At 46.3% G+C, this 25,895-nt stretch overlaps 1 protein-coding gene across 2 annotated transcripts in view; it reads left to right on the forward strand.

Annotated features, from left to right (window-relative positions):
* The window catches only part of Col22a1 (collagen type XXII alpha 1 chain), a 264,966-nt gene that overhangs the window by 137,650 nt on the left and 101,421 nt on the right, over positions 1-25,895 (forward strand). For both annotated transcript variants that reach the window (XM_013156221.3, XM_023566502.2), the window contains exons 24-31: positions 8,094-8,147; positions 8,907-8,960; positions 11,645-11,698; positions 12,906-12,959; positions 15,982-16,026; positions 17,005-17,067; positions 17,559-17,612; positions 24,707-24,748. In XM_013156221.3, the coding sequence (XP_013011675.1) occupies positions 8,094-8,147; positions 8,907-8,960; positions 11,645-11,698; positions 12,906-12,959; positions 15,982-16,026; positions 17,005-17,067; positions 17,559-17,612; positions 24,707-24,748 (420 nt within the window). The remainder of the gene's footprint in view (positions 1-8,093; positions 8,148-8,906; positions 8,961-11,644; positions 11,699-12,905; positions 12,960-15,981; positions 16,027-17,004; positions 17,068-17,558; positions 17,613-24,706; positions 24,749-25,895) is intronic.

A 25,895-nucleotide genomic window follows, 5' to 3' on the forward strand; every position in this document is an offset into this window, starting at 1 on the left:
ACAGGGAATAGTGCGCCCTGGCATTCATAGAGGTGATGCATCCTAACTCAGGGCCCCCAGTGGTTCAGAGCCTGCCTAGCAATGCAGCTTACACTGGAAGAGGACTTAATCCTAGTTGCCTGGACTGAGTCACTACCAGATAGGTGCAAAGCTGCCTTCAGGATGGTTACAGCTGAATGGAGAGACAGTCTCTAGAGACCTATAGAGCTCCCTCTCCAATGGAGCCCCTAATTCACCCTTCTTGAAGTATCCACGTGCCCATCATTTCCAAGCCTGGCCACTGATTCCTCCCTCTGAAATTCCTCGGTTTGTTCATTCATTAGCTGATGGATTCATCCAGCAGATATATATTAAATAATCACAGTATTAGCTCTGGAGATGGGAAATTGAGTAGTCATGATATATCTATCCATTGGTGCGCAGAACAAGATGGAGACCAAGAAGGTATCTTACTGTGTGTCTTGGATTCTGTTTGCATCCAGATAGCAATGACAATAGTTAGGGAAATAACTACCACTGAAAACACAGTGGTCACAGTCTCAGACAGTACATACCTGACAGGGGTGGGTGGGCAGAGCTCTGTGCAGGCTGGAGGGAGGAGAAGACATGGGCAAGAGTTTTGTTATGGTGCTGGTGGACAGAAGGGAGGCAGGGTATGCAGCCAGGTTACATGGAATTGCACAGTTGGAACAATTTCAGCAGGCTGTGGGGGGGGGTTCCTTTTTTTCTGGTATCTGTTCTTGGGGTGATTTATGACAGAGAGAGAACATCCCAATGTCAGGAGCCTGACAGAGGCTACAGATGGAGACACAGACTAGGGTTGGTTGGTCTGCATAGCAAAACGTTTCTCTCAGGTCAGTCATTTCTAGTGCTAGGAATTAGCTCTTTGAGTCTCATTTCTAGCACTCTCCATAACCCTTTGTGTTTAGAAGACCTCAGGGTGTCAAAGCATCATTTAAAAGAGTGATTTAGAGGTAAGTGTGGTGGCACATGCCTGTAACCCCAGTATCCAGGAGGCTGAGGCAAGTGGATCACTGTAAGTTCAAGGCCAGCCTGGGCTACAAAGTGAGTTCAGGGCCAGCCTGAATTATGTATTGAGAGCTATCTTTAAAAAGAACACTTATTCAGAAGGGTCATCCAAGCAGCTGAATTGGTCCTGGAGAAGTAGTCAGGGCTCTTTGGATACTGAGGCCAGAATCCCTGGGAAGTCTGCAAAATCAAAGTTGATTCCTCCTTGGTAGATTTTTGAAAGGGCCTGTGTTAGCTTTGCATCAGTAAGAAAATACCTGACATGAGCTACCTGTGACATAAAGAGATACTTTATTTCGGCTCATGGTTCAGGAACTCCACATCCAGTGTTGGGCAGCTCAGCTCCAGTGTTGGCAGCTTTGCACTCCTGAGGAAGGAGGCTCAGCACAGTGGGAGTGTGTCAGAGTAACCCCTGACATTCTCAAACTGGGAACCAAGACAAAAGAAGAAACCAAGGCCCTACAAACCTACACTGGCCTCAGGACCCCTGCCGAGACCCCACATTTGGTCCCCTCTTGTCAGCACTGGGAAGAACCTTTAACACATGGGCCCCAGTGGGACCCTGATCATTGCTCCCATTGCAGGGCGCTGAGAGCAGAAGGAAGTGAATGGGCTCAGAACCTGCTATGGTCAAGCCCTCTCTGTAGCATCTGTGTGTCACCGTGTCTGTTGTTTTAATAACTGCCCTTGAGCAAAGCATGTTTTCCCTAAACTAAGATGCAAAGAAACTAGCTCAGAGACATGGTTTAGCTTTTCCTGGCTTGGGATGAGGGAGGGGTTCTGCTGCCATCACGGGGGACCTGCAGCTCTGTGCTCTGATGTCTCTATCTCAAAAGGAAGCTGTTACCTGCAGGAAATTCCTGTGGTAAAGGTATCCATCTTTGCTCTCCAAGGCGGGGATTCTTGTTTCCTGAGGAGAATGTGGGTGTGTGTATGTGTGTGTGTGAGATCTGGCCAGATGTTTCTCAAGGGTGGGGCTGCTTGGTGTTCCCTGTAGTCTGCAGACCCCTGGCTTGCAGAGACTGCCCAAGAGGCGGGTGGCCCCCTGAGGTGGCAGTGATTATACTCCTCCCTCAAGGACCCACGATTTGAAGGGAGCAAATAACCTGGGAACACAGTCCCCAAAAGGGAATGGAGCCAATTTGCACCAGAAATTTGATTGCTGTGGTAATTTATGCAAGCAATTTTCATGCATCTTCAAGTTCCATCCAACTTCATAAATGTACTCCAACTGGAACTAGGTGTAATGGGAGTAATTATTTGCTCTTTCTTTATTAAGCATAATTAAGTTAATTGGCTATTTATGCATTACAACTATAAGTGCTAATCACATTAGATAGGTACTTAGTCACTGTAGTGTTGAAGGATCAAATGTTTCATTAATAGTAATTGTACTGTACATTAATTAATACATAGAATCATTAGTTGTTTTCAACAGTAATAGTATAAATACTCATGTATTTTGTTAATATTTGTATCTGTGGGCAAATTTGTCACCCATAATTAGATTAATTGGTTATTTAGGTATTTTTGCTAATTTTAAGAGATGAAACAGAGATAATATTTGAGAAGTCTTCCCTTGTTCTGGGCTGGCTCATGGACTTTCTCAAATCAAAATAAAATGATCTTGAAGGCTCTGAGAGGCGAAGCCCACTATACCAGGCCCATTGCAGTGGCCTGAGGCTTCCTAGGTTCTGACTCAGGGCATCCTAAACCAAAACCCCATTTATCACATAGACTCCTTCCTGTCGGAGTCTTGGCCTGGAGAAGAGAGACTCCCTGCAGCACTCTGGAGAGGCCCCATGTGGCTGTTGAGACTTGCGTTTTCTGCATGTTCCTTTCTTTGGCTCCATCTTTTCTTGAGACACTTAATATCCTTATCTGTAAAACAGGGAAAATAAAGCAGAGAATCCTTGGCTTTTTAGGCCTTTTTGTGGTAGCATAATGGAAGGAGGAGAAGGGCTTCCTCCTTTTTAGAAAACCCAAATGCTAATCAAATATTTGCTGGAAAAAATATAGGAAATGTGTTCGACATTGCTTTCCTATGACTTTACAACCCACCTTCTAGTTATATTTGGAAACTGACCAACAAGGTTACTAAAATACCTGTTTCACTGGACGACCTTTCAACTCAGTTTTCAAGAGAAGCATTGGGCAGCATGAGGGTAACCATTAATGCTGATCAGAAGGCCAGCAAAAGTTGGTCCAATTTCAACCTCAGTTGTTGAGCCTCCCTATAAGGTGCCGTAAGGTTGGGGAGGATGAGCAAGTGCCCCATCCATCATCCAAACAAAACACAACACAACACACACACACACAAAAAACAAAACACAAAGTGAGATGTGTTTGGATTCTATTAAGGAGTGTTGTCTTCTCTAGAAAATGCAAAAGCCTTGCCTGGAGTGCTCAGCCATAGCACCGGATATATACTAGGACTCTGCATTCACATTCCCACTGTCTGTCTGTCTGTCTGTCTGTCCATCTCTTGGCCACCTCCTCTCCTTCCCTCCCTCCCTCTGTCAACTTCTTGTATCCATCTTATGTCTCCCTCTCTCTGTCTCTCTTCTTCTCTCCCTTCTCTTCAGATTCTGAAAACATTTTAACTCAACTCTTTATCAAAGAGGATTGGAGGGCAAGGCCCATGTGCAGGAGTAGGACAAGGACACAGACCTCCTCTCAGCTCCTCTCTTTAGTGGTTCACCCTGCCAAGCCCAAGGCCCTCCTTACCCCTCCTCCCCCCCAATAGAATCTCCTGTACCCATCAGGCCCCTCCAGGTTGTTTCCTTACCCACCCCAGTAGGGCAGCAGCACAGAGTTCTCCCAGGCTGGTCCTTGGTAGCTAACAGCCCAGGCACTTTCTGGCACAGATCACAGCAACCAGTTCCTGATCATTCATCTCTCCCAGCTCGTTCCATGTGAGCATCTGTCTCTACCACCCAAGGGTTCTGTCCTCTGAGGGATGGAGAAGCTAAAGGCTACAGACTAAATACCTGAATGAACACGGCATTTGGCCCATAGGTGTACTTCATTTGATTTGTACAGCCACTTCACTTTCTTTATGTTTTCAAAATAAATGCCAAGATTTACTTTAAAAAACAAATTGAAAGGCTATGATTTCCAGACCATCATGCAGGCTTGTTGGAGTGCAGAGGAGAGACCAGCTGAGCAGAGGTCTGTCCCTTGTCCTGCTCCTGCACATGGGCCTTGCCCTCCCATCCTCTCCCTGCATCATCCAAAGGGGTGCTGCAGATCCCTCTCAACGTTCTCTGTTTCCTGGTGGCCTGTGATGGGTGTGTGAGTGACCAGTGTGATGTACCAGATGCTGAGCCAGGGAGCCACGAGAGCCCGTGGTCCAGAGAGGAAGGTGGAAGTAGCAGCCGAGGCTTCTTCCATCTGGTCATTTTGTTAATTGGGCACAAAGCAGCCCTCTGCTGAAATGAGAGCACTTGGGTTGTCTAAGGAAGTGACTAAAGTTCCTTGTACCTGTAGGCCGCTAGCTGGCTCTAGGTCAGCCGTGTGACTGGAGCTTTAAAAAGTTTACTTTTCTTGCTGTTGAAGGAGTGGCAATTGTCACCTGCAGTTTGAGGGTCCTTCCAGAAACCTGCCCCTGCCCTGATGACTACCCACTATTCCCCAGAATCTGAATCTGAAGTAAGTCTAGTTTCTCTTAGACCCAAGGCCCCAGTAGCTGAAGGTGATGTCGTAGGACAAGACTGGCACCTCTGAAGGGAAGGTAGCTATTCCACACAGCTCCTGGGCCCCTGCGCATTTCTGTGCTGTCCCAAGGCAGCCTGTGGCCATCAGAGCAGGTCCCCAGGGCTAGGTGGCTGCCTGAGGCCACACCTTGATTGCTCTTTCCTCTTGTCCCCCACACTTCCCACCGGGACTTAGAAGATATGGAGGCTGGTGACAGATCCCCTGCCCACTTTGTGTGATGCCAGCTGGAAACCAGTTGTGGTCTGCCCACAGCTGTTTCCTGCTGCCTGTAGTAATCAACCTCTCTCTCTTTCTCTCCCCCTCTCTCCCAGTCTCTCTCCCCTTCCTGCACTCCATCCCACATTTGTTATGTTAATGAGTGTCCCCTGGCTTGTGGAACCTAACAGCAGATCTTCCAAGCCCTGGTTAAACCTGCAGTGTGTGCACTGCAGGGAACCAGGTGTTGGGGTCAGAGATCTCCAGCCTGTATCCAAGGCCCTAAACTCTCAGCCTAGTTAATATGCAGAGGCTGTTGGAGTGTGTCACATTGCTCTTTTTTGAAATGGAGTGGAGCTGGGGTGGTGGGCCAGGAGAGGGTCTCCCATGGCTGGGCTGTGGGACCTGGGGGAACTGATGGGATCTGGGTGCTGAGTCCCCACAACAGCCCCATGGATTGTCAGTTCCCCTCCAAGTGCCTATGCCTCCTTTGCAGCATGGGCCAAAAGAAGCTAGCTCACAGGATCAGTGCAGGGGTGGATGACCCAAGTCAGCCCTGGTTAGAGAGAGCCTGCCCTGCCCTGCCCTCTTGCATTTCTCCTTTCTCTCCCTGGGTTTTCTCCTCTTTGTTATTCGCAGAAGGTATCCTGGCCTACATGAATAATTCCGAAACCCATTGGCTCATCAGAATCACCTGGTGTTTCAGAGGTCTCTCACCTCTGCCATGTGTCCCAGACTTGCTGCTGAGCCTAATGGGGCCCCCTGTGTCCTCCAGGTGCTCCTACAAAGGCCAAACTGTGCAGGAGCCACTTTCTCCCCCACTTTGGGAGCTTGGCTTTGTGGGGTCTAGTAAAGCCCTTGCCCTCTCTGGGTTTGGTTTTATTTATTTATTTTTTTCTGTGTCAAACAAGGAGGTCTCATTTCCGTGTTCATGGATGATCACTAAAGTTCCAGCAGGTGAAACACAGGGCAGTGATTCTGCTTTGCAAACAGCAGTCGCACCAGAGCGTTTGTTAGAGGCAAAGGGTCTGAAGGGACCCATTAGGAGGCTGACACTGAGGATAGTCAGCATCACAGGAAATGTCAGGAGGGAAGCAGTGGAAAGGTGCCCTTGTTGCTGGCAGAGGGTGCAGCACGGCTGAGAGGGGCCCAGAGAGAAGCTCTGATGGCACAGTCACCCGCTGGAAGACTCTTTGAGCTCACCCTGAGGGACCATTCTGGAGCAGAGGTAGTGGGTGGGGTGGGGTGGGGTGGGGTGGATGGTTGGCGGAGGTGGTGGCTGCACTGCTGCTAGCTGGGCCCTCTTTCTGCTGCAGCAACAGGGACTGAAAGCAGAGGAGGCAGAGAATGGGGCCTTTTTCCAGGTCTCCTGTACCAGCCCTCATCCACCAGGGAGGACCCACCCACCTCTGCGGCCTGCTCAGGGACTCCGGCTTAGAGTAGACATCTCAGGAAGGGCAAATGCAACACTGAAGATCCTCCAGGTCTAAGTGAGCGGTAAAGAAAACGAAATCAATGTGCCATCAAAACGTCAGTCCTTTAGGAAATGTTTTCGACCCACCTTCGCCACCCAGAGGAAGGAAAGGGAACAGTTCCAGGCTGCAAGACCTCTGCCATCTTTTAGTGTGTATCGCCCTCTGGTGGCCTTACGCTGCCACTGTCCTTGGCTCTTCCACTGCGGTGGCTTGCAGTAGTTTGTGAGCTCTGCTCTGTGCCCAGCCCTGGAGATGTAGAGGGAATGAGAGACGCCACATGTGAGAGGATGTGGGTCAGATAAACAGTTGCACTGGCCTTGAGCGTGGATCGAGGAGAAACTGGTTTCATCTGGGGAACCAGAGACCGTTGTACAAAACGGGAGCCACGGAGGAGGGCTTGTCCAGAGAGCCCCTGGGGAAATGCCCAGGCATCCGCAGCTCCGAGGCGGGTGGGCAGTGGTGGAGGTGAGAGGGAGGGAGGCTGTGAACAGACGGAGGAATTCAGAATGTCAGGCAGAGAAGCACAACAGTCAAGAAACGGGAGCCAGTCAAGATTCCTCTGCATGACTGAGTTCCAGATTCCAGATGAGGGGGTGCTGCATGGTGGACCCTCAATCTCCCCTTCCCTGAGAGGGTTCCCTTATTGCGTTGCTCTGACCAGGTCCTGGCCCTCAGCCCGGTGTCCAGCGGCCTTCCCGCTCACCTCCAGACTGTGAACTGTTTTCTGTGAGCATGTGTGATGGACTTTTGTCCTCAGTGTCTCCATCGCCGACTCTGTGACCCTCCCTGTAAAGCCCATTGTCCACCCTGGCACCCGCAGTGCATCTCGTGCTCTTGTACTCAGGGCACGGTGCCTTCACCCCTGCTGCTCTCCTTGTGCCGTGCCTCACCTGGCCCTGTTGACCTGGCCTGGTGGTGATTTCTTCTGCTATTTTAGGGTCTGGGAGCCTTCTCTGACCCCTGGCCTGCCTCCCTGAGACCCCTGCTCTGTGACACAGAGGACAGGCATCCTTTTCCAAAACAGCTGCCTGTTTGCAACCATCCTCCACCCCGCCCTGCCCAGCCCTCTCTCTCATTGGACGTGGGCTGTCCTGGTTTCTGCCCACGGAAGGCACCTGTCTCATACATTCACCATTCCTGAATGTGGCCCGGTGGGTGCGGGTAGGGAATGAATGACTAGAGTGATGTGCAGGTCCAGACCTGGCAGGGGCCGTGGGGACCAGCTGCATGCAGTCGTGAGAGGAGGGGTCACAGGTGGCTCACTGGGGACCTGGGGAAGCCATGAGTGGTTCATCCCAGATGGTTCCAGTGCCGACCTCCAGTTCTGGTTTAGTGGCTAAGGATTGGTAGTGTTAGGGAAGACCTTTTCCCATGGGCTCAGCCACTGTGAGCGCACAGGTTTGTGCGTTCAAATACGTTAAATGTACTGTAAAATGGACATAACATGTTAAATACCAAGCACCTTAGTATGACACTCATTAGAATTTTGCAAATTTGATCAGAGGTTTTTTTCCCCCCTTTTTGCTCTGTTCTTTCTGGTTTGAAGTAGGCTTTGCAAATCCAGCTGAAGTCCCATCTTGTCCCTGTCCCATTTTCTTTTTTCCTCTCTTAAATGACAACTGTTACCAGGAGGCTGCTCTGTGCACATTTATAACCACTCTTGTTTTCTCCTTACAGGGTCCCTCAGGACCCCCGGGTGTCCCAGGCCCCCCTGGACCTGTGGGCCCACCGGTAAGCCTGGCTTTAATCTTCTTTCACCAGGGTCATTTGATGGATGTTTTCTGGTTGATGGGAGCTAAGTATGTCTTCCTCTAGAGAAACTTGCTGCTTCTCTACAAGAGTCCAGTGCAAAAGCACAGACAGTAGGAGTCCTCTCAGGAGACACTCCCAAATCTCTGGATCCTCAAGACTTTGGACCTCTTTTAGGACAAATAGCACATGAACCAATGTGGTGCTTTGGTTGTTGGCTTCCAGGGACAAGGGACATATGAGAGACATGTGGGGCTCGGGTGGCCAAGTTGGGCACTTTCAGTATTTGTAATTTGGCTTTAAAGTGAAACAGAGGACCAGGGCAAATGCATGAGAACATTTAACCTCCCATTGTCCAGTGGGAAATTGGGAAACTATCCTCATTCGGGCAGAGCAGGCAGAGCCCACACTTACCTGCTGGGCAGAGCAAACCCCACAGTGGGCACAAGGAAGGGAGTCCAGTTCTCCTGCTGTGTGTCACTGAGCCCAACTATTGTAGGTTGTTCCACCGATCTCATGAAGTAGCAGAGAACAGGATGGTGGGCGCTAACTGAAGACCAGACAAGCTGTGAATTTGCCACCTCTAGAGAGATGACAGTTACATGTTTCAAAGTGGCCGGTGCTGAGGGTGAACCATGCCTCATCTGAGCCAGAGGCACAGGACCTCGCCACGACCAAGCTGCAACACTGATCTGCTCTCTGTACAGTTTGGCTAACGGCCTCCATGTGGTCTGTTTTCAGGGTTTACCTGGAGAGATTGGTTTCCCGGGCAAACCTGGGCCTCCTGGGCATGCTGTGAGTATCCTGGGATGTCTTCTGCTCCCCTCTCTCTCCCTCATTCCACGTTATCAGGAATGGGCCCAACCCTTTCAGCTGATGCAGACTCCTTCCCTGACCCAGTGGTTCCCATACTCTAGCTCAGCACAACTCTTCCTTCTGCAGCGGCTCCTCCTTCTATTACCCAGGACTGCTCCATCCCCACCTGTGCCCTGGGCAGGGTGCAAATAGCATCCAAAGACAAATCCACACCCCTTGCTTTTGAAAATATGACTATTTGGCCTTAATGGATACGTGGAGAGTAACACAAACACTGAGCACAGAAACTGAGAAACAAAATATCACGTGGCAGGGCATAGCGCAGGGCATGGCTAGTCCTGAATTATCCCGATGATGTTCTCCTGCCTGCAAACTGAGATCACAGGGTCTCCAGCCTTTGGTTGCTTGAATCCCATAGGTGGATCTCAGCCAGCATGACCATCATCCTGGAACTGCATAGTTAGATGTGGCCATGTCTCCTTACCCTGTCAGTGTGTGGCTCTTCAGGGGAGACTGGGAGAGGGTCTGTGAACACTCTGGAACCATGGGAGCAAGTGCTCAGTAGACCCTTTGACCTGCCCTTCGGGGTCTCTGCTTACCTTGTGGAATTTGCTGTGCCAAGGAGCTACTGGTGTGGAAAGCCACCTAAGAACAGCTCAGGGCACTGAGGGAAATACAGATACATGGAGGGATGAGGAGGAGGAGCAGAGCTGATGGTGCAGAGAATGGCAGCTGTCTTCTTTCTTCCTGGCCATGAAGTGCTGGCAGGCATAGATCAAGACCTAGCAGACAGGACCAGAGGCCCCGGCCACACTGCTGAGTTCCGTGGAGCTGCAGTGCACTGCACCAAAGGGCACGGGACACACCCTCAATGGTGTGACATTATTCAGGTGAACTGATGTGAATGCAGAAAGCATCCCAGGTAAACTGCATTGTCACCAACACACAGTCAACTGCAGTGTCACTCGTAAACAATTGCAGGAGGAACAGAGCCATGTGACAGTGTGAACACTTTCATCTCTTCTGACTCCGTGGGCTCATCAAAGTAGTTGCATCAGTGTGAACATTCAGAAGAGGGAGGGCATTGCAGGAGCAAAAAGAGTTTGAGCAGAGAATTCACAGTCATATCAAGATGATGTGTGCAGCACAGCCGTGGCACTGGTATTTGATCTTGGTCAAATGCCTCTGTGGATCCATGTAGCTGCAGCCCTCCAGCAAGCCTCTCGTCCTACCCTCCCTGAGGGTAGGTGCTCTGTGCAGGTGAAACTCTTCCTTCCACCAGCCCAGGCTGTAGACACAGAATCAGTAACACCTGTCCTGCCAGATGGTAAAGACAAGGGTGAATCACCAAATCCAGCAAAGAGCCCCCCTGACATTTCCTCAGAACTAGAAAGCAAGAATGCCGAACTGTTCCAGCAGACTGGAAGAGGCCGGAAAAGCATGGTGCTATAGATTAAAAACTGGTGCTTAACGTGGCACCAGCTGAATTAAGTCAGCATGGTGCTGTGTGGAGATGGCCACCTGAGGAAGGCTTCCAGTGTAAAAGGAGACCTGTGGCTTCTCTTAAGTGTCGGTGTTTAGTTCTCCTGCAGGAGCTTGTCATGCTGGCTTCCCTAATACGAATTTGGCCATTATCATTGGAGGAGCTTGGGACCTTGTCACTGACAGTGGCTGTGGTTCATTTTGGGGAAGCTCAGCTTCTTACATTGAGCTCCTAGCTCCAGAGGGGAAGATGTGTGCTGTTTAATCTCCAGGAGAAGCTTGCCATACTGCCTTTCTGACATTAACTCGACTGTTCTCATTGTCAGAAAAGCTCAGGACTTCATTGTCACTGAGGATGGCTGTGGTGCTTTTCAGGGCAGCCCCGGTCCTTATTTTGAGTGCCATTTCTTGGCTCCAGTGTAGAACCCTCAGCCTATTGGCACAGATCCTTCACCCACTGGCATAGACTTTCTACCTTCCACTGCTGACCTTTGGGCTTTCCCAAGGCAAATCCATAAAACAGACTTGTATGAGTCCTTGTTGTGGGTTTTAGACTTCCAGTCAGACTCAAGGGTGACATTGCCAAAGGCTTTAGGTCTTCATCTGGACTCATGCAGGACATTACTGTGGGACCCAGTTTCTTGGCCGAATATTCTGGGTCTTCAGTGTTGTGGACAGATTTTCTGCACTTTCTTGTATTTAACTCTGGGTGACCATCATAAAATAATATTATAAATTCTGTGTCTTGTATGTGATTGTTCTCCTTGTAACGCCTGACTACAACACATGGTAAGAAGAGAAATGTGGTGCAAAGAGACTCTGAAGAGAAGATTAGGGATAACAGAGAGGACATCGGGGGCCTCTGGAGGCTGAGAATGGAAATGGAAGCCTTGGCGCTGGCTTCAACAGGCCCTCCTTCCCCACTCACTGACCTTATGTGACCAGGGAACTGGAACTGGAAGCCAGATCAGAGTGGATATTTGTTTCTTCATCCAGAGAGCTTTAGGATACCCACTCCTGGCAGAAACTGGCCACTCTAGGGAGGTTGGACTGATGCAAGCGAGAGGGAGCTGGGCATTGGAGTCTCTGGGCACAGAATCAGTTCCTGGCTTGAACAACTTAGTGAAGTTCTTCCCTCCTGTGCCTTGTATATCACTTTAATTTCTTTCCTCTCATCCCAGGGGCCACCTGGAAGGGATGGGCTGAACGGATCACCAGGCCTTCCAGGATCCAAGGTTGGTGCTCATGGATATCATGAGTTTGGGAACCAGAAACACAAGAGCCAAAGAGATCTTTGACTATTGAAAGAATCAGTTATCTCCTGGGCCTTTAGTCGAGTCTTAACTGTGTTGAAATGTTTGGATGTATGAGGTCAAATACAGGAGAGCTCTTTCTTCCTGAAGTGACTGAGGAGGGGATGGGAACTTTTGAGATTTTAGGTTTTAAAATCAATCTGTCATAAGTGAGTATTTTGTTTGTAAGGAGGAAAAATTGTTATACCCATATTAACATCAGAGGCTTGCATTTCTAAAACTTTCTAGTGTTGCTTAAATCAGAATTGTTATTTTTTATATCAGGATTATTAAGGTAAGAGTATAGGTTATCAAGTGGGGAAGCAAACTCTCAGTTTAGATATTTTAAATGAACACTCACACAATTCTGCAACAAATATTTTTAACAGCTGAACTTTATTCTTCCCTAGCAAACATGAATAGGCTTAAGTAGGCATGTGGCAGTGCTGGAAAGGTGACTATTGCAGGTACCTTTTGAATGTTATGAGAAAATTCATTACCATTCTAATAAACTTAGAAAGTTAAATGTTTTAACTATGTCATGACAACATGCAGAATAAATATGACTTTAACTTCATTTTGTAGGGAATGTATATAAATATCCTCCATTCCTCTCACTGGTCTTTCAGAAGACAGTCAAGTATTTTGTCTTCTAAAAATTATCTATACTATCCTTTTTTTTACTCTAAATCTCTCAATATGAAAAGGTGCTGTTTCTACTAATTACATATGTTTAGTCACAATTAGAGCTGTTTAATATGGCATGTAGGAGGTGACATATACTGCAATGTTTGGTCCCCATGCTTAGATGACCATATAGGACAGTTCGAAATCATCCAAGAAGCAGGGCATGATGTTGCGTGCTTGGGACCCTAGCATTCTGGGAGACACAGGCAGGATGTTTGCAATTTTGAGCCCAGGCTGAGCAATTTAGAAAGTTAGTGAGACCATGTCTCAAAATAAAAGATAGAAAGGTGGTGGAGTTGTCAGTTAGTGTGAAGGTGCTGGGTTTAATCACCAGGACTGCAAACAAAGAAGTAAAAAATCCCAGCCACAGAAACCAGCCAAGTGCCAGCCACCCCTCCCTCTCTGCCTGTAGCTAGTGATGTGCAGAGTCCTCTCCTGTTAACAGTGTGTGTGTTCCTGACAGGGAGAGCCAGGGGAAAGCGGAGAAGCCGGCCTGCCTGGGAAGCCGGGACCTCGGGTAAGAAGTCACCTTTCCTCCCTGTTTTTTTCTTTTCTTTTCTGGCACTGGGGATTTAATCTAGGCATTTCACACTGAGCTGTATCCCAGCCCTAATTTAAACAAAATTTTTTGAGATAGGATCTTTCTAAATTGCTAAATTGCTGAGGCTGGGCTCAAACTTGTGATTCCCCTGCCTCAGCCTCCTAGAGCACTGAGATTACAGGTTGCACCACCACACTTGGCTCCCTTTTCCCTCTATTCCACTTGTTACTCTGGGTGGTATGTTCAGGGCTATGTATGAACTCAGCTCACCAACCAGAACTGTGCATCCACTGGGTCCCAGCAGGAAGCACATAGGCGTTGGAAAGATTATTCAGAAAGGCCCAGCAGGGCTCAGGGGCTCCTTTAGGGCTGGCAGCATGCAATGAAGCAGGCACCAGCAGAGTCAAGCCCTCTCTAGGAAGGAGGTGAAGGGAAGAGGGGTTCTTAGAAGGGGAGACCTACAACTGGTGGATACGTCTCATCTCCAGCAAGAGCTATGGCAGTGAAAATGTGAGCTTCATTGCCTGGCTGTCTTCACAGGTCACAGGGCTTGTTCTTAGAGGCGTTCTGAACACCTCAATTGGCTTGAGCTTGCGGTTCAGCAAGCAAGAAGGGAGGGCTGGACCATGTGTATATTGGGGTTATGTATGATGCGTGTGCTTTGTGCCTACACCTGTGCTTCTGGAAGCTTCTGGCCAGCAGGGAAGGCATAACTGGGTCTGACTCTCCTTTCTCCATCTACCTCCCTCTCTTCTCCTGAGGTCTGAGCTGTTTAAGGGCAGTGTCCAGTCTTAGCCACGTCCAACCTGAAGCCAGGCTCACTAAGGGTGGGAAAGACTGAGGGTGAGTTGACAAATCAGCCCAGCCCGGTCTGCACTCATGGAGCTGTCACACTGACCACACTGAAGGGTCCAGCACAGGTCACCTCATGGCTGGCTGATGCCAGTGCCTCTGGTGGAAAAATTCTTGAGCCCTTGGGTTCCCTACTATTTCTCTTTTAAGTGACCATATTGTTTAGAAAATTAAATCAAAATGGAGCAGAAAAGGCCAAGAGTAACTGGCATCCAACCCAACTTGGGGGTGCCCAGGCTGGCCCAAACTGTGCAGAGTGCTACCAGCAGCCCCCTGGGAAGTCCCCTGTTTCCTGGACTCCACATCCCAGGACCAGTGCATGAACCCCCTAGTGCAGCTGGGAATCATCCCACCATCACTTAAAAGCACAGTAGTGCTTCGAGCTTTAGGATCCAATAGTGGTATTTTCTGTAAACAGTGTGATGATCCCCAGTTCATTAAAATACAGTAATTTTCTGTTTTCTCCATGCCTACAGCCTGTGCAGCGGTGATGCTTGTGAGGAAGTATGTGATCTTAAAAGCACTCAGCCTGCTTTTCAGTGGTTAGCTGGTTGAAATTCTGTCACTTTCCAGGAAAGAATTACACAGATTTAACATTTGGAGAGGTTGGCTGTTCCTCTTCATTCTTGGCTTGGATTTTTTTTTTTTTTTTTATTTCTTTTTAGTGGACCATACCTAATAATTGTGTTTGCTCAAATCTGGGAATTATCAGGTTTTCCTGAGCTTACACAATATGAATTTCAGCCCTCTGTTCACGACTTCAGTAGCAACCTCTTCATTCAAGTGTCTTGTGCACGGTTTTAGAGATGAAGTATTGGGGTGCAGAGGTCCACTTGGGGGTTTCTTTAATCTTTGGATCCATGTGTATCATATTTCAGTAATCACTAGTGATTGAAATATTCAAACAGAGAAGTCTATTTGCAGTGTCTCACCTGTGTTATTTTTTACATGATTTCAAATGTGATATGTTTGAAATGTTTCTCTGAGGACTTTAAAACTGGATTACAGTGTGTCTGGGCTTTTCAATTGACTTTTGTGCTCAGTGCAGATCTGGCACAGGTTTTCTCACTTTATTTTGACAAAGTTCCAGCTGAAATTGAAAAAAATATTTCCCAAGATGGTGATGGGTCACTCTTAGCTGGCAGGCTATTGGGGCCCATCTGAGGCATGGGCTGCCTCACTGTAGGTTCTGTGTTTTGAGGTTCACTGTTATAATTCAAGACAGCATTCAGTTTCTTCTCCAGGTGCCATGGAATTGGAGTATACCACACAAGTTCGGGGTGTACTTCACATGGTCTTTAGAGCGTCTTTCTAACCTCGCTCAGCCTCTGCCTTTCTCAGCATATCAGAAGCTATTTCCACATCACATGTGTCACTACCCTAGCAGATTTGAAGTAACAACTCCAGTGCCAAGTATTTGAACAATTCTGGTTGGTGCAGTTCTCACTAATTGTGCTCGTTAACATCGGGCATCGATGGGCACACTGGAGTGCGTCTAGACTTCCAATGTGTCAGGACTCCAGACACCAGTTTCCAGGGTGGCTCTGAGCTCCAGAATTAAACACATCTTACATTGAACATTGCCTTTGGTGACTGCCATTCCTTTCCTTTCCCTCCTTTTTTCTTTCTTCTTTTTCCCCTGCATGTTTCCTTTTCTTTTCTCCGATAAATAGTGGTGGTGTGGGGACCATTGCCAGTGGAGTCTGGCAGAATCTTGGTGAAAATCCCTATCTGTGTGCTCATCACCTGTTTGTACCTTCCCTCCTCCCTCTGTCCACTGCCTTATCAGAAACCCAATTTTCTTAAGAAAAGGTCAGAGACTTTGGTTTGTTATCATTTGTATTAGATGAGTTTAGGCTCCAGATATGCAGATGCACCTTGATTAAACTCTGGCAGGGAGTTTCAGGAATTATTTCTTTGAGCTCAAGCAAGAGACAGTATGAGGGAGCGTGGAAGCACGCTCTTTAGAAATGCTGGCCACTTGGTTTTGCACAGCTGCTGGCCCTTGTGCTCTTAACTGTGTTCCACGTTTGAGAATTAGGGTTGTGACTTCCAGCAGCTGTGGATATGTGAGCCCAGCTGGGGCACAAAACCACACCTGAAATGTGCATGGAACATAATGGTATGTTTGATATTCTCTTTTTAGGGTGAAGTTGGGGAGCAAGGCCTGGCAGGCCATCCTGGAAACAAGGTCTGATTGTTTGTGCTTCCATTCATACATTTCACTCATTTAATTGATTCATTCACTGTTGTATCGCAGGTCTGATATAAATTCTTCAGATGCAGGCAGGAAGTAAGCCTGTCTTTGGAGTCCATCACATTCATTGGTTTATTTACTCAGTAATACCGAGCATGTTTAGTATATTCATTGCTGAGGTTACGACCACAAAACTAGTTGAACTGGACACTGGGGAACTATTGAACAGATATAACATGTAATGACACACAGTGTCCCCGAGGGACCTGGGGCAAGGCTTTCCGAGGTGAGAAAAGTGAGGATGGAAACGTCAGGGAGGATAGTTAAGAGCTGTATCTTAGTCATCTTTTTTGCCTTTAGGATAAAATACCTGATACTATTTAAAGGAGGAAAAGTCTGTTTTGGCTGATGTTTCAGTCATGCTTAGCCTGCTCCAATCAGGACAGCATGGAAGAGGGGTCTGGTGGAGAAAAGCTGTCCACCTCATGGTAGTCAGAAAGCAGAGAGAAGGTCAGGGTAGCAGGAGATACACCCTCCTGGATCACTCCCCGAGTGGCCCACCTTTTTCAACCAGACCCCACCTCCTAACATGATGCTTAGCTCTGGTGGCCTCACATCTCAGTCACCTTTCAGAGGCCCCATCTTTGAATGCATATGCATTTGGGGGACCTCCAGATGTAAACCCTGAGGTGACATTTGAATTGAGTTTTAAATGACAAGTGGACTTAGACACTCAGAAATTTGGAACAGGTTCCTGGAAGAGGAAATAGCCCAAGTGGGAAGGAGTTAGAGGATCCCTGGTGGTCTAGATTTCCCCTTTCTCCACTGCTTTGTTTTCTGTGTGACCTCCACTAAGCTTAAAGCTTTCTGGGGATGGGGCAGGAGCTGAAGAGCGCATTGCCCACAGCCTTTCCCGTAAGAGAGCCCTCCCATGGGGGCCTAATGGACAGAGCAGCTCTTTTGTTCTCACAGGGAGAAACTGGCCTTCCAGGTGCTCCAGGGTTCCCAGGTGTGAGAGGAGAGAAGGGAGACCAGGTAAGCTTAGTGGCCTCTTGCCACCCATGTTCCCCAGGTGGTCCCCATGGGAAGCACCCCCTCTGAAGTCTTATTCCCTTGAGGAGGGATGAATAGAGTAGCTCATATATTGGTAGAAATGAAATAAAGGGGATAAATACTGTGCCTACTAAGCTGTACTAAGAGTGTGATAGCTGTGGACAGGGTGGAGTATCTTCAGACTGAACTGATGGAGTGCGGGTGGGAAGCACCTCCGCAGGGTCCAAGTGGAGAGTCCAGTGCTTCACACATAACCTGACAGGACCTCCTATGAGTCAAGGTTTGTGCTGGCCTTTCTATGAGAGAAGGGCAGGTTAGAGTGAGAGTGAGGATCCAGGAAGAGAGAGACAGAGACAGAGATAGAGACAGAGACAGAGAGACAGACAGAGAGAAGAGAGAGAGAGAGACAGAAACAGAGACAGAGATATACTCAGCTAGGTTCCAATGTTTTCTAATTGTATCTCTCCCTTTAGGGACAAAAAGGTGAACTGGGACTTCCTGGACTGAAAGGTGACCGAGGTGGAAAGGTAGGAGCTGCTTACTACTCTCATCCTGATCATTCCTGATCACTGCCCGCTATGAAGCATTTTTTTATGACATGTATTTTCATGATGCAAAAGTATATTTTTGAGGAATGATAAGATAGATATAAACCTTACTTAGAATTTGTAGAAAACTTTAAAAGAAGTTAAGAGAATCCGCATGATACACCCAGTCACGCATCCCTCGTCCCTTCTTGGTACCCATAGTGCTTGGGCATTGCTTGATCTCTGCTGACAGGCTGGGTGCTGCATTTGGCCTGTTGGGTTTTAGTCTTTTGCTCTGAATCCAGTACAATTGTAGTAAAAATGGGTAAGCTAGTTTTGTTGAGGCAGAGGAAGGTCCAAAGGTGAAAAGAATTTGCCATGAGGCAAACCCCATATACCCCAAGTCTTGCCTCCCTCCTGTACATCATATGTGACCACACTTGTCAGTGACTGTGGTATTGGCCCTTGGGCTAGCCACAGAGTGAAACCTATCTCAGTCAAGGGGCATAATTGCCTTTGCTGAGTCTACTGTGTGATCTGCAATGCACCATGGGATCCTTGGCATGTTTCCTGGAAACCTCTGCAGAAGACACTGCATCTGTCAGAGCAACACCCTCAAAATGGATGGTTGGAGAGAATTTGGACTAGCCTTTCCTGGAGCTAGCTGATTATGGACTGAAACCTTTGTACACATGTCTGTGTAATGCTGAGGGAAATCAGTCAGATGTGGTGACACACTCCAGGGAAAGAAACAGTGAGAAACCAGAAAGGCTGGGAAGAGGGAGCATGTAGCCGTGGAGGAAGGAGCCTGACAGTCATCTTGGCTCTGGGTAGGGAAACAGACAGACTGGCGCATGTCTTGGTGGTTTCAGTTTCTCACCCTCTTCTTCCTCTTGCTCCTGATCTCCTGAAAACCACTTATGCCAGAGGGCAAGGTCAGTGAAATCATTGATGTCACCTCCTGGAACAACAGGCAAGAAAGAGAAAAATGCAGGAATGAATGTGAGGTGACAAACAGAAAATAAGCACGAGTAACAGCAAGAAAAGATGGGAAGAGCCGACAGTTACAGAGGTTTCACTGACTGCCCAAAGCAGCAGAATCACTTCTTGGTGTGAGCCTTGGACCCAGTGTCTTCATAGAAGTTCACTGTGGAATCTCAGCAGAGCTGAGGCACTTCATCTCTTTGCCTTGTGCTAGAGTCCAATGAAAACTTATGGGACCTGGGTTTTAGAGATTCACTGGGCAGGGAATAGACTGATCAGCTAAATAGTTACCTGAATTCATGAGGGTCACTTGCTTAAGGTATGTAACTTTTGTCATGGGAGCCTTCAGACTAAAGTTGGTAGGGAAACCCACCTTGGGTTTTTGTTGAACCACCCATTGGTTTTTGTTGAAAGAGAATCTATTGATTGTTTGGCATGCAAATGGAATGCAAATGAGGCTGCTGTCAAAGAAGTCAGAGGTGCAGGAGCTATTTGTCTTTGATCTTATCTGCTGGAGTTTCATGCATCCAAGTGAGCCTTTACTGAGCCTGTGTGAGCCTGGCAAGTGCAGAAGGTCAAGTTTCAGTCTGATTCATCTTTCTGCTAGTTGGACTTTCTTGACGTTTCCATATCTTACTGGTAATCAGTGAGCTATAAAGTCAAGTCCATTTAAATTCCCTTTGTACATATCCTGGTTGCTTTTCTCATTGCTAAGACAAAATACCTGACACCCAAATTTAAGTGAGGAAAGCACAGGGGCAGCTGCTCATGGCAGCTGAAGGCAGCAAGAGCAAGGAGGGGAAGAGCAAGCCTCTTTTCTTCCCTTCTCTTATAAGCAGCCTGTACCTCTTGGGTGAGTGTAGCACTCACACCATCTCTGCGCCTTCCTCTTGCACAGGCTGAGGATACTTACGAAGTAGGGACCCTGGCCCCCTGCTGAAACACTTAAACTTCTGACCTTCTCAGACTGACACAGTGAAAAACATCCTGGAGTGCTAAGGGCTGGTCCTTTACTCCACTTTACTCCACAGGATGTAGAGCTGCTGAGTTACTTAGTTAAGCTTCTAGACTTCTCAGGTTGACACTGTGTATCAACCATTACAAGGTCCCTGCAAAGCCTCATGCCATCCCAGAGCTTTTTCAGAGGTCACTGAAACTAGCGTGTGTGATGCTGGGATTAAGGTATGTGATCAGTTGACTGATTTGTTTGGCACACCCTCATCCTAGAAGCCTAGCTAGAGTATAAAAGGGTAGAAAGATGCTGTTAAGCTTTGATTGTTGAATTTGTTGTCTTCTGCCTATCATGAACTGTTCTCCTCTTTGAAGCCAGCCTTTCCTGGAGCTAGCTAATTATGGACTGAAACCTCTACAAACTGTGCTTTAAATATATCTTTCCTCCTTTAACTTTGGGCATCTGATTTTTTTTTATTAATTTTTATTTTAAAAAGCGAAAAGTCAGAAAAGAAAAACAAAAAGCAAAAAAGACAAACAACCATAAACCCCAAACAATAACAATATAGAATGAAAGAAAAAAACCACAAACCCCAAACAATAACAATATAGAATGAAACAAAACAGAATGAAAGAAATTTAACAATGATTGTTATATTGCATATTGTTATCTTTTTTCAAAGAAAGAAAAGAAAATTAAAAAAAAAAAACAAAATAGAAAAAAAGGTAGAACAATACAGAATTCAAACTATAAAAATTAACACCACAAAATCACTAGTTGATACATTACACATTGTCATCTTAAAAATAGTTGTCAGAGTTACAAAATCAAAGCATAAAAAGAGGCTAGACACTCAAACATTGACAGTGCAAATCCTCTGTTCAGTGATATAATGGAAATTTAGTAATATGGTCATCTATCTTACACTCTATATATACCACTATATCCTTTTCTTCCCTTTCACTTTTACAAAATCTATTATACTGTTTGAGTCCCATTACTCTGTCAGGTTTTATTATTTTTTTACACTAGAGAGACAATGTGATATTTACTAATGTGAGTCTTGCTTATTTCACTTATGAGGATATTCTAAGACAAGTTGTCTCCATTTACCTATAAAGGTCTCAATATTATCTTTTTTTTTACCTGAGTAGTATTCCATTATATAAAAATACCACATTTTTTATCCACTCTGCAGTTGATGGACATTTTGGTTGTTTCCAAGATTTAGCTATCACAAAAAAAATTGGCTTCTGTGAACATGGGTGCGCATATATCTCTTTGAAATGACTTTTTCAGTTTTTATGGGAAAATACCCAGGAAGGGAATAGCTGAATTGAATGGAACTCCCAATCCTAGTTTTTCTGAGGAATCGCCATACTGATTTCCACAGTGGTTGCACCAGGCTTCCCTCCCACCAACAGTGGAGAAATGTTCCTTTTTCTCACAGCCTCCCAAACATTTGTTATCAGTTGATTTCTTGATGGCAGCCATCCTTTCTGCGGTGAGATGAAATCTCATTGCTCTTTTAATTTGCATTTCTCAAATGACCAGTGATGGTGAACATTTCTTCATGTATTTATTTGCCATTTGTATATCTTCATCTGAGAACTGTATGTTCATCTCTGATGGGCATCTGATATTTTGTCTTAGCAATGAGAAAAAGTAACTAGGACAGAGCCATAACAGTTTGGATGAAAGAACTGAAGTACAGAGAGATATAGTGCCTCACTATGACTTATAAAAACTAAAAGGGTACGTTTGAGGTCAGGCGGCCAGGGTGTGGAGCAGGGGGCTTCTGTCTTTCAAGGGAGACCTTGACCTAGGAGGGATGTACCTGCCAGCCCAGGGAGGCCACAGGTGTCTTCCTTGACACTCACTGTTCAGCAGATTACAGACCATTCGCTGTGCTGGGCTGTCACTAATAGAATGGCAGTGAACAAGGCATGTTCCAGGACCCCCAAAATCATTCATTTTAAGCAGTAGAGATGGAAAGAGTTGAAAATCTGACCATTCACGAATGCTATAAAGCTGCTTGTTCTTACTGCCTCATGCTTAGCTTCCAATCAGATACTATATGCCCTCAATCTCATAGAACATTGTACACATACACATGCGCACACACACACACTTAGGACCTGCCTATGTGATTGTGTGTGTTTGTCTGCACTGTAGTGGAAAGAGCACTGTTTCAATCATTAGAAAGGTAGCTTAGGCCACCATACTTGTCCTGTCTGCTGTGTGTCTTGCAGGCCTAGTGTTAGTCAGCTTTCTCATTCCTGGGACAGAATACCAGAATACCTGCAGTTTAAAGAAGGAGACGTTTATTTGGTTCATGATTTAGATGATTCAGTCCATGGTTGACTGGCTCCAAGGCAAAGTATCATGGCCTTGGAGAGGTGGTGCAGAAGAAAGCTTCCCGACTTATGGTGGCCAGAAGCATAGCAAAGGAGGAGTCCTGCCTGAGAGAAGGAGCCAGGGATGGGATACATACTCCAAGGTTATTCCTTTATGACTCACTCACACACACCCAGAAGTGTGCTTATTAACCCCCTGAGCCAGTGGTGGTGAGCCTATGACACGCATGCCACAATCTGCTGCTTATCATCATTGAAAGATTTGCCATCACTGCCCAACTAGGCTGTCAAGATGACAGTACAGCTTAACCATCACAGACCATCTACACAGACATCTACCAACTTGGAAACGGTTCCGCAGATGCTTCTCTCTGAGGTCTTCAGAGGTTCTGTGCCAAATAGTCATGAGCACTGTCCTAGGGACCTAACTAGTCATCAGGATAATTCTGGCATAGGCCACTGTTATCAGCAGGGTCCCCATTTCAGAAACTGAGGTCCAGAAAAGCTAAATTGTTTGTCCAGGGCTGTATGCAGAATCAGGATTTGAACCCTACCTTAGATCTGGGCCTCTGCTTCTCAGAAGCACTGGGCTACATACTAGGTCTCACCCTTGGGGCTTGAAGACTGTGATATTCACACCCACAGAGGTTTGTAGTCAGCCTCCTCCTGCAAGGTATTTGTTCTCCAAAGTTTGGCCTTTCTTTGCTCCAATTTCCAGTGTCCTTTCCTCCCCCTTCTTTCCTTGTCACCAACAATGCTGGTCTGTGTGAATGGCATCTGACCTGCTGCTTCAGGGGACTTCTCAAAAGTGCAGTTTCCATTTGAAAAATTTGTTTCCAGAATGCAAAGTCTAAGGAAGACCACAAAACTGCTCTGCTTACCTCAGCTTCCAAAGAGTTTGGATTGCCTCTGTGTCCATAAAGGGACCTTACTAGTCATCAGGATAAATCTGGGATAGGCCACTGTTATCAGCAGTGTCCCCATTTCAGTGATGTAGAAACTGGCGGAGTTTGGATTGCCTCTGTGTTCCTTCAGAGATTGGTAAGGATAGGCAATTTTTGACAAAAATTCTAAATAAGACATGAAGACCACACTCTCCCCCTCTGACTCCTTCTTGCACATGCCTGCCTGTCTTCCCCTCCAATCCTTGTACTGCGTCCCTGAAGATAAATCTTTTAACCCCACACACTGGCCTGGAAAGTGGGGATGGTACTGCTCTTTCTCATCATGTCAACTGAGGACTAAACATAGAAGCAGGGATGGAACCCAGGACTCTCAAATTTACTCCGGAAATGCACGGGTCCTTTGTCCTATTGTCTTCCTCATAATCAGAGGGACACTAGTCTGCTTCCTGCTGCCCACAGTTCTCTCACTCCCTGCATCTCTGAGGATGCATGCAGAGGCTGTTTCTAAAGTCAACCTCATATCCTCTGGCTGGAGACCCTGCCTTCCCATCCCCCTCCCAGGGCACCTATTTGTATTCATGTGCTCCACTAGGAAACACTCAGCTTTGCTATTGGAGCTTGTTAATGGTGACCGGAGAGGTATAGATGAGATCAGCTCTGTGAGCAAGTCCGAGTGTGTCAGAAAGAAGATCTGGTAAAATCAGATAATTCATGGTGATTTAAGAAAGTGCTTTTGTGTACTGGAAATTCAGTATTGGTTAAGAACATGGTTTTTGAGTTTAAAACTAGGTTCAGCCATTGGCTAGCAATGTGCCTGAGGGTAGGCTGAGACTTCTATGCCTCAGGTTTTTCATCTTAGATGTGGTGATACATAAATATCTTATAGGCATGTCTGCAAAGATTAAATGAGTGTACAGGTGAATGAGAATGTGGAAGTAATTGCTGTGTAACAATAGCAATAAAGCAGAAAATGATACAGCTGTTTTCATTATTGTAACATTGCTGTTTACTAAGGGCCTTTTGTCCCTTGATAGTTTTGTCCATCTGATAACCAGATGTGGAAAAGCTACTGTAGGCCTAGTCCTGGGCTGGTTCCAGGAACATCCGGAGTATAACCCTGTCACTTGGCCCCCCATGGCACCTGTGATGTGACAGATTTTGGGGACCATGTTTGCCCGCTGCACCATTGCTGCCCTTTCTCCTGCCCTGTGGATCTCTGTGCCCCCTTGTCCTCAATACCACGCTCCTTATCATCTCTATCCCCACCCAATGCTAAGAGTTGTGTGCATTACCATCTTTATGACTTGCCAAGAAGACATAAACCAAAGAGGTGAACTGACTTGTGAAATGGGAGAGTTGGGTTTTGGACCCAGGTGATTTAGCTCTCAACCTTGTTTTGTTTGCAGGAATAACACTGTTCATTTTGAGAAATGTCTACTTCCCAGAGTGCAGGGCAGGCAGGGCTGGGCATCTGTAAGGAAGCTGGACTTCAGTGTGGTTATCATGCTTGAGGGCACATGTGAGAATGTGTTCTGTAGCCCATCTGACACTGGCTATGATTACAATCTGAGGAAATCTGTGTTGATGTCATCAGAAGGGAGATGTATAAAGGATAACTTCATTCCCACATATTTAGCAGGATAGTAGATAGTGGTTAAAATAATTTATAGCTATTTAGATGAATGTAGGTACTACTCAAAGGTACTGTTTTGATGTCTGAAATATTTTGTAGCTTATAGTGCATGTGTGTTTTTGTCTGCCTATTTGTCTATCTCTCTAATGTGGTAGGTGTGTGTGTTCCTATTGTCGGGAGACAGTGCCTTATTAGACTTGTCCTAGCATAAGTAGAGCTGACAAGAACATCAAGGGTTATTCATTCCTTGTGCCTCCATCTAGGGTGAAGCTGGTCCAGCAGGTCCCCCTGGCTTACCTGGAACTGTAAGTTACTCTGCTTCTACTCCTTTCTCTTTCTCTAAATCCCTAAGGCATTGGGATTTCCCAATACACACACCACATTGCTATACACTCTCCTTGTTAGAGTTTGCCAATAGCTAGATCCACTTGTAGGTCCCAAAAATCCAAAAAATTGGAAGCTTCTCTCAGAACAACCCTGTGTATACTGATTCATTTTATTCAGCAAAAGCACAATTACTCTTTATCGAAGCATGTGCTAGATACTGAGATAGCTCATTCACAAGTCCCACATGGGGAAACTGAGGTCCAGAAACAAAAGCTCTATGACAAGGGTAAGACCTTAACATCATGGCCCAAGATTAGAGTTCATCTTCCACTCTCTGTAGGTATCAGGCTGGCAGCCTGAGCTGGTGCTGGGTATCAGCAAGGCCTGAGGGCAGGGACTGGGACAGAAGGGGGTGGGCTCTCAGCTCTGCCTTTCGGCAGCGCAGTGGTCTCCGATGTGTTGTTTCCTTCTCCAAAAAGTCAGTTTCCTCATTTGGCAAAAAAAAATGTACAACTATCTTCTACAATTTTAGTGAAAATTAACTGAAAGAATGCAATAAATTTAGCAGATTTTGTGGCACATAAGAAACACAAAACAATTGCTATTATTATTTATCTAACTCCCCAAAATTTTGTAATGGAGCAATGTTTAGATATTTAAATAATGAGAATAAAGCCAGCTCTTACTTTTTTCAGTAGCAAATCAGTCCCATATGTGTACTACACCACTCAGGACCAGCACATAAAGCCCTGAAACTGATGCTCAAAATATGGAATTTCAAGATTAGTCACAGACTGTCTGCAGTATGGCAAACAATCCACTCTGCATCCTTTACTATAGTTAAGTCATTATTCAATGCCTGACCTGAGGCCTCATCAGAATGAGACTCAATCTTTCTGTAAAAATATTTGAAGAATTTTAGCATCAAAAAAAGCAGAGTCAAAAGTAGGTCCTTTCCAGTGCCACTTAAAATGCTGCAAAATTGTGAAAAAAATCTATATGACTGCAAGCATGAGGTTAACTCAATGATAGAATATTTATATCATAACATCCTAGTTTATAAAGAAATGCACATACTATATATACTCCTAAAAAGATATAAATATACAAATTAAGTTGACAGAA

The sequence above is a fragment of the Cavia porcellus genome, unplaced genomic scaffold (genome assembly GCF_034190915.1).
Source record: "Cavia porcellus strain 051 isolate PalLab524CR breed Dunkin Hartley unplaced genomic scaffold, mCavPor4.1 scaffold_19, whole genome shotgun sequence".
In the NCBI taxonomy this organism is placed as follows: Eukaryota; Metazoa; Chordata; class Mammalia; order Rodentia; family Caviidae; genus Cavia; species Cavia porcellus.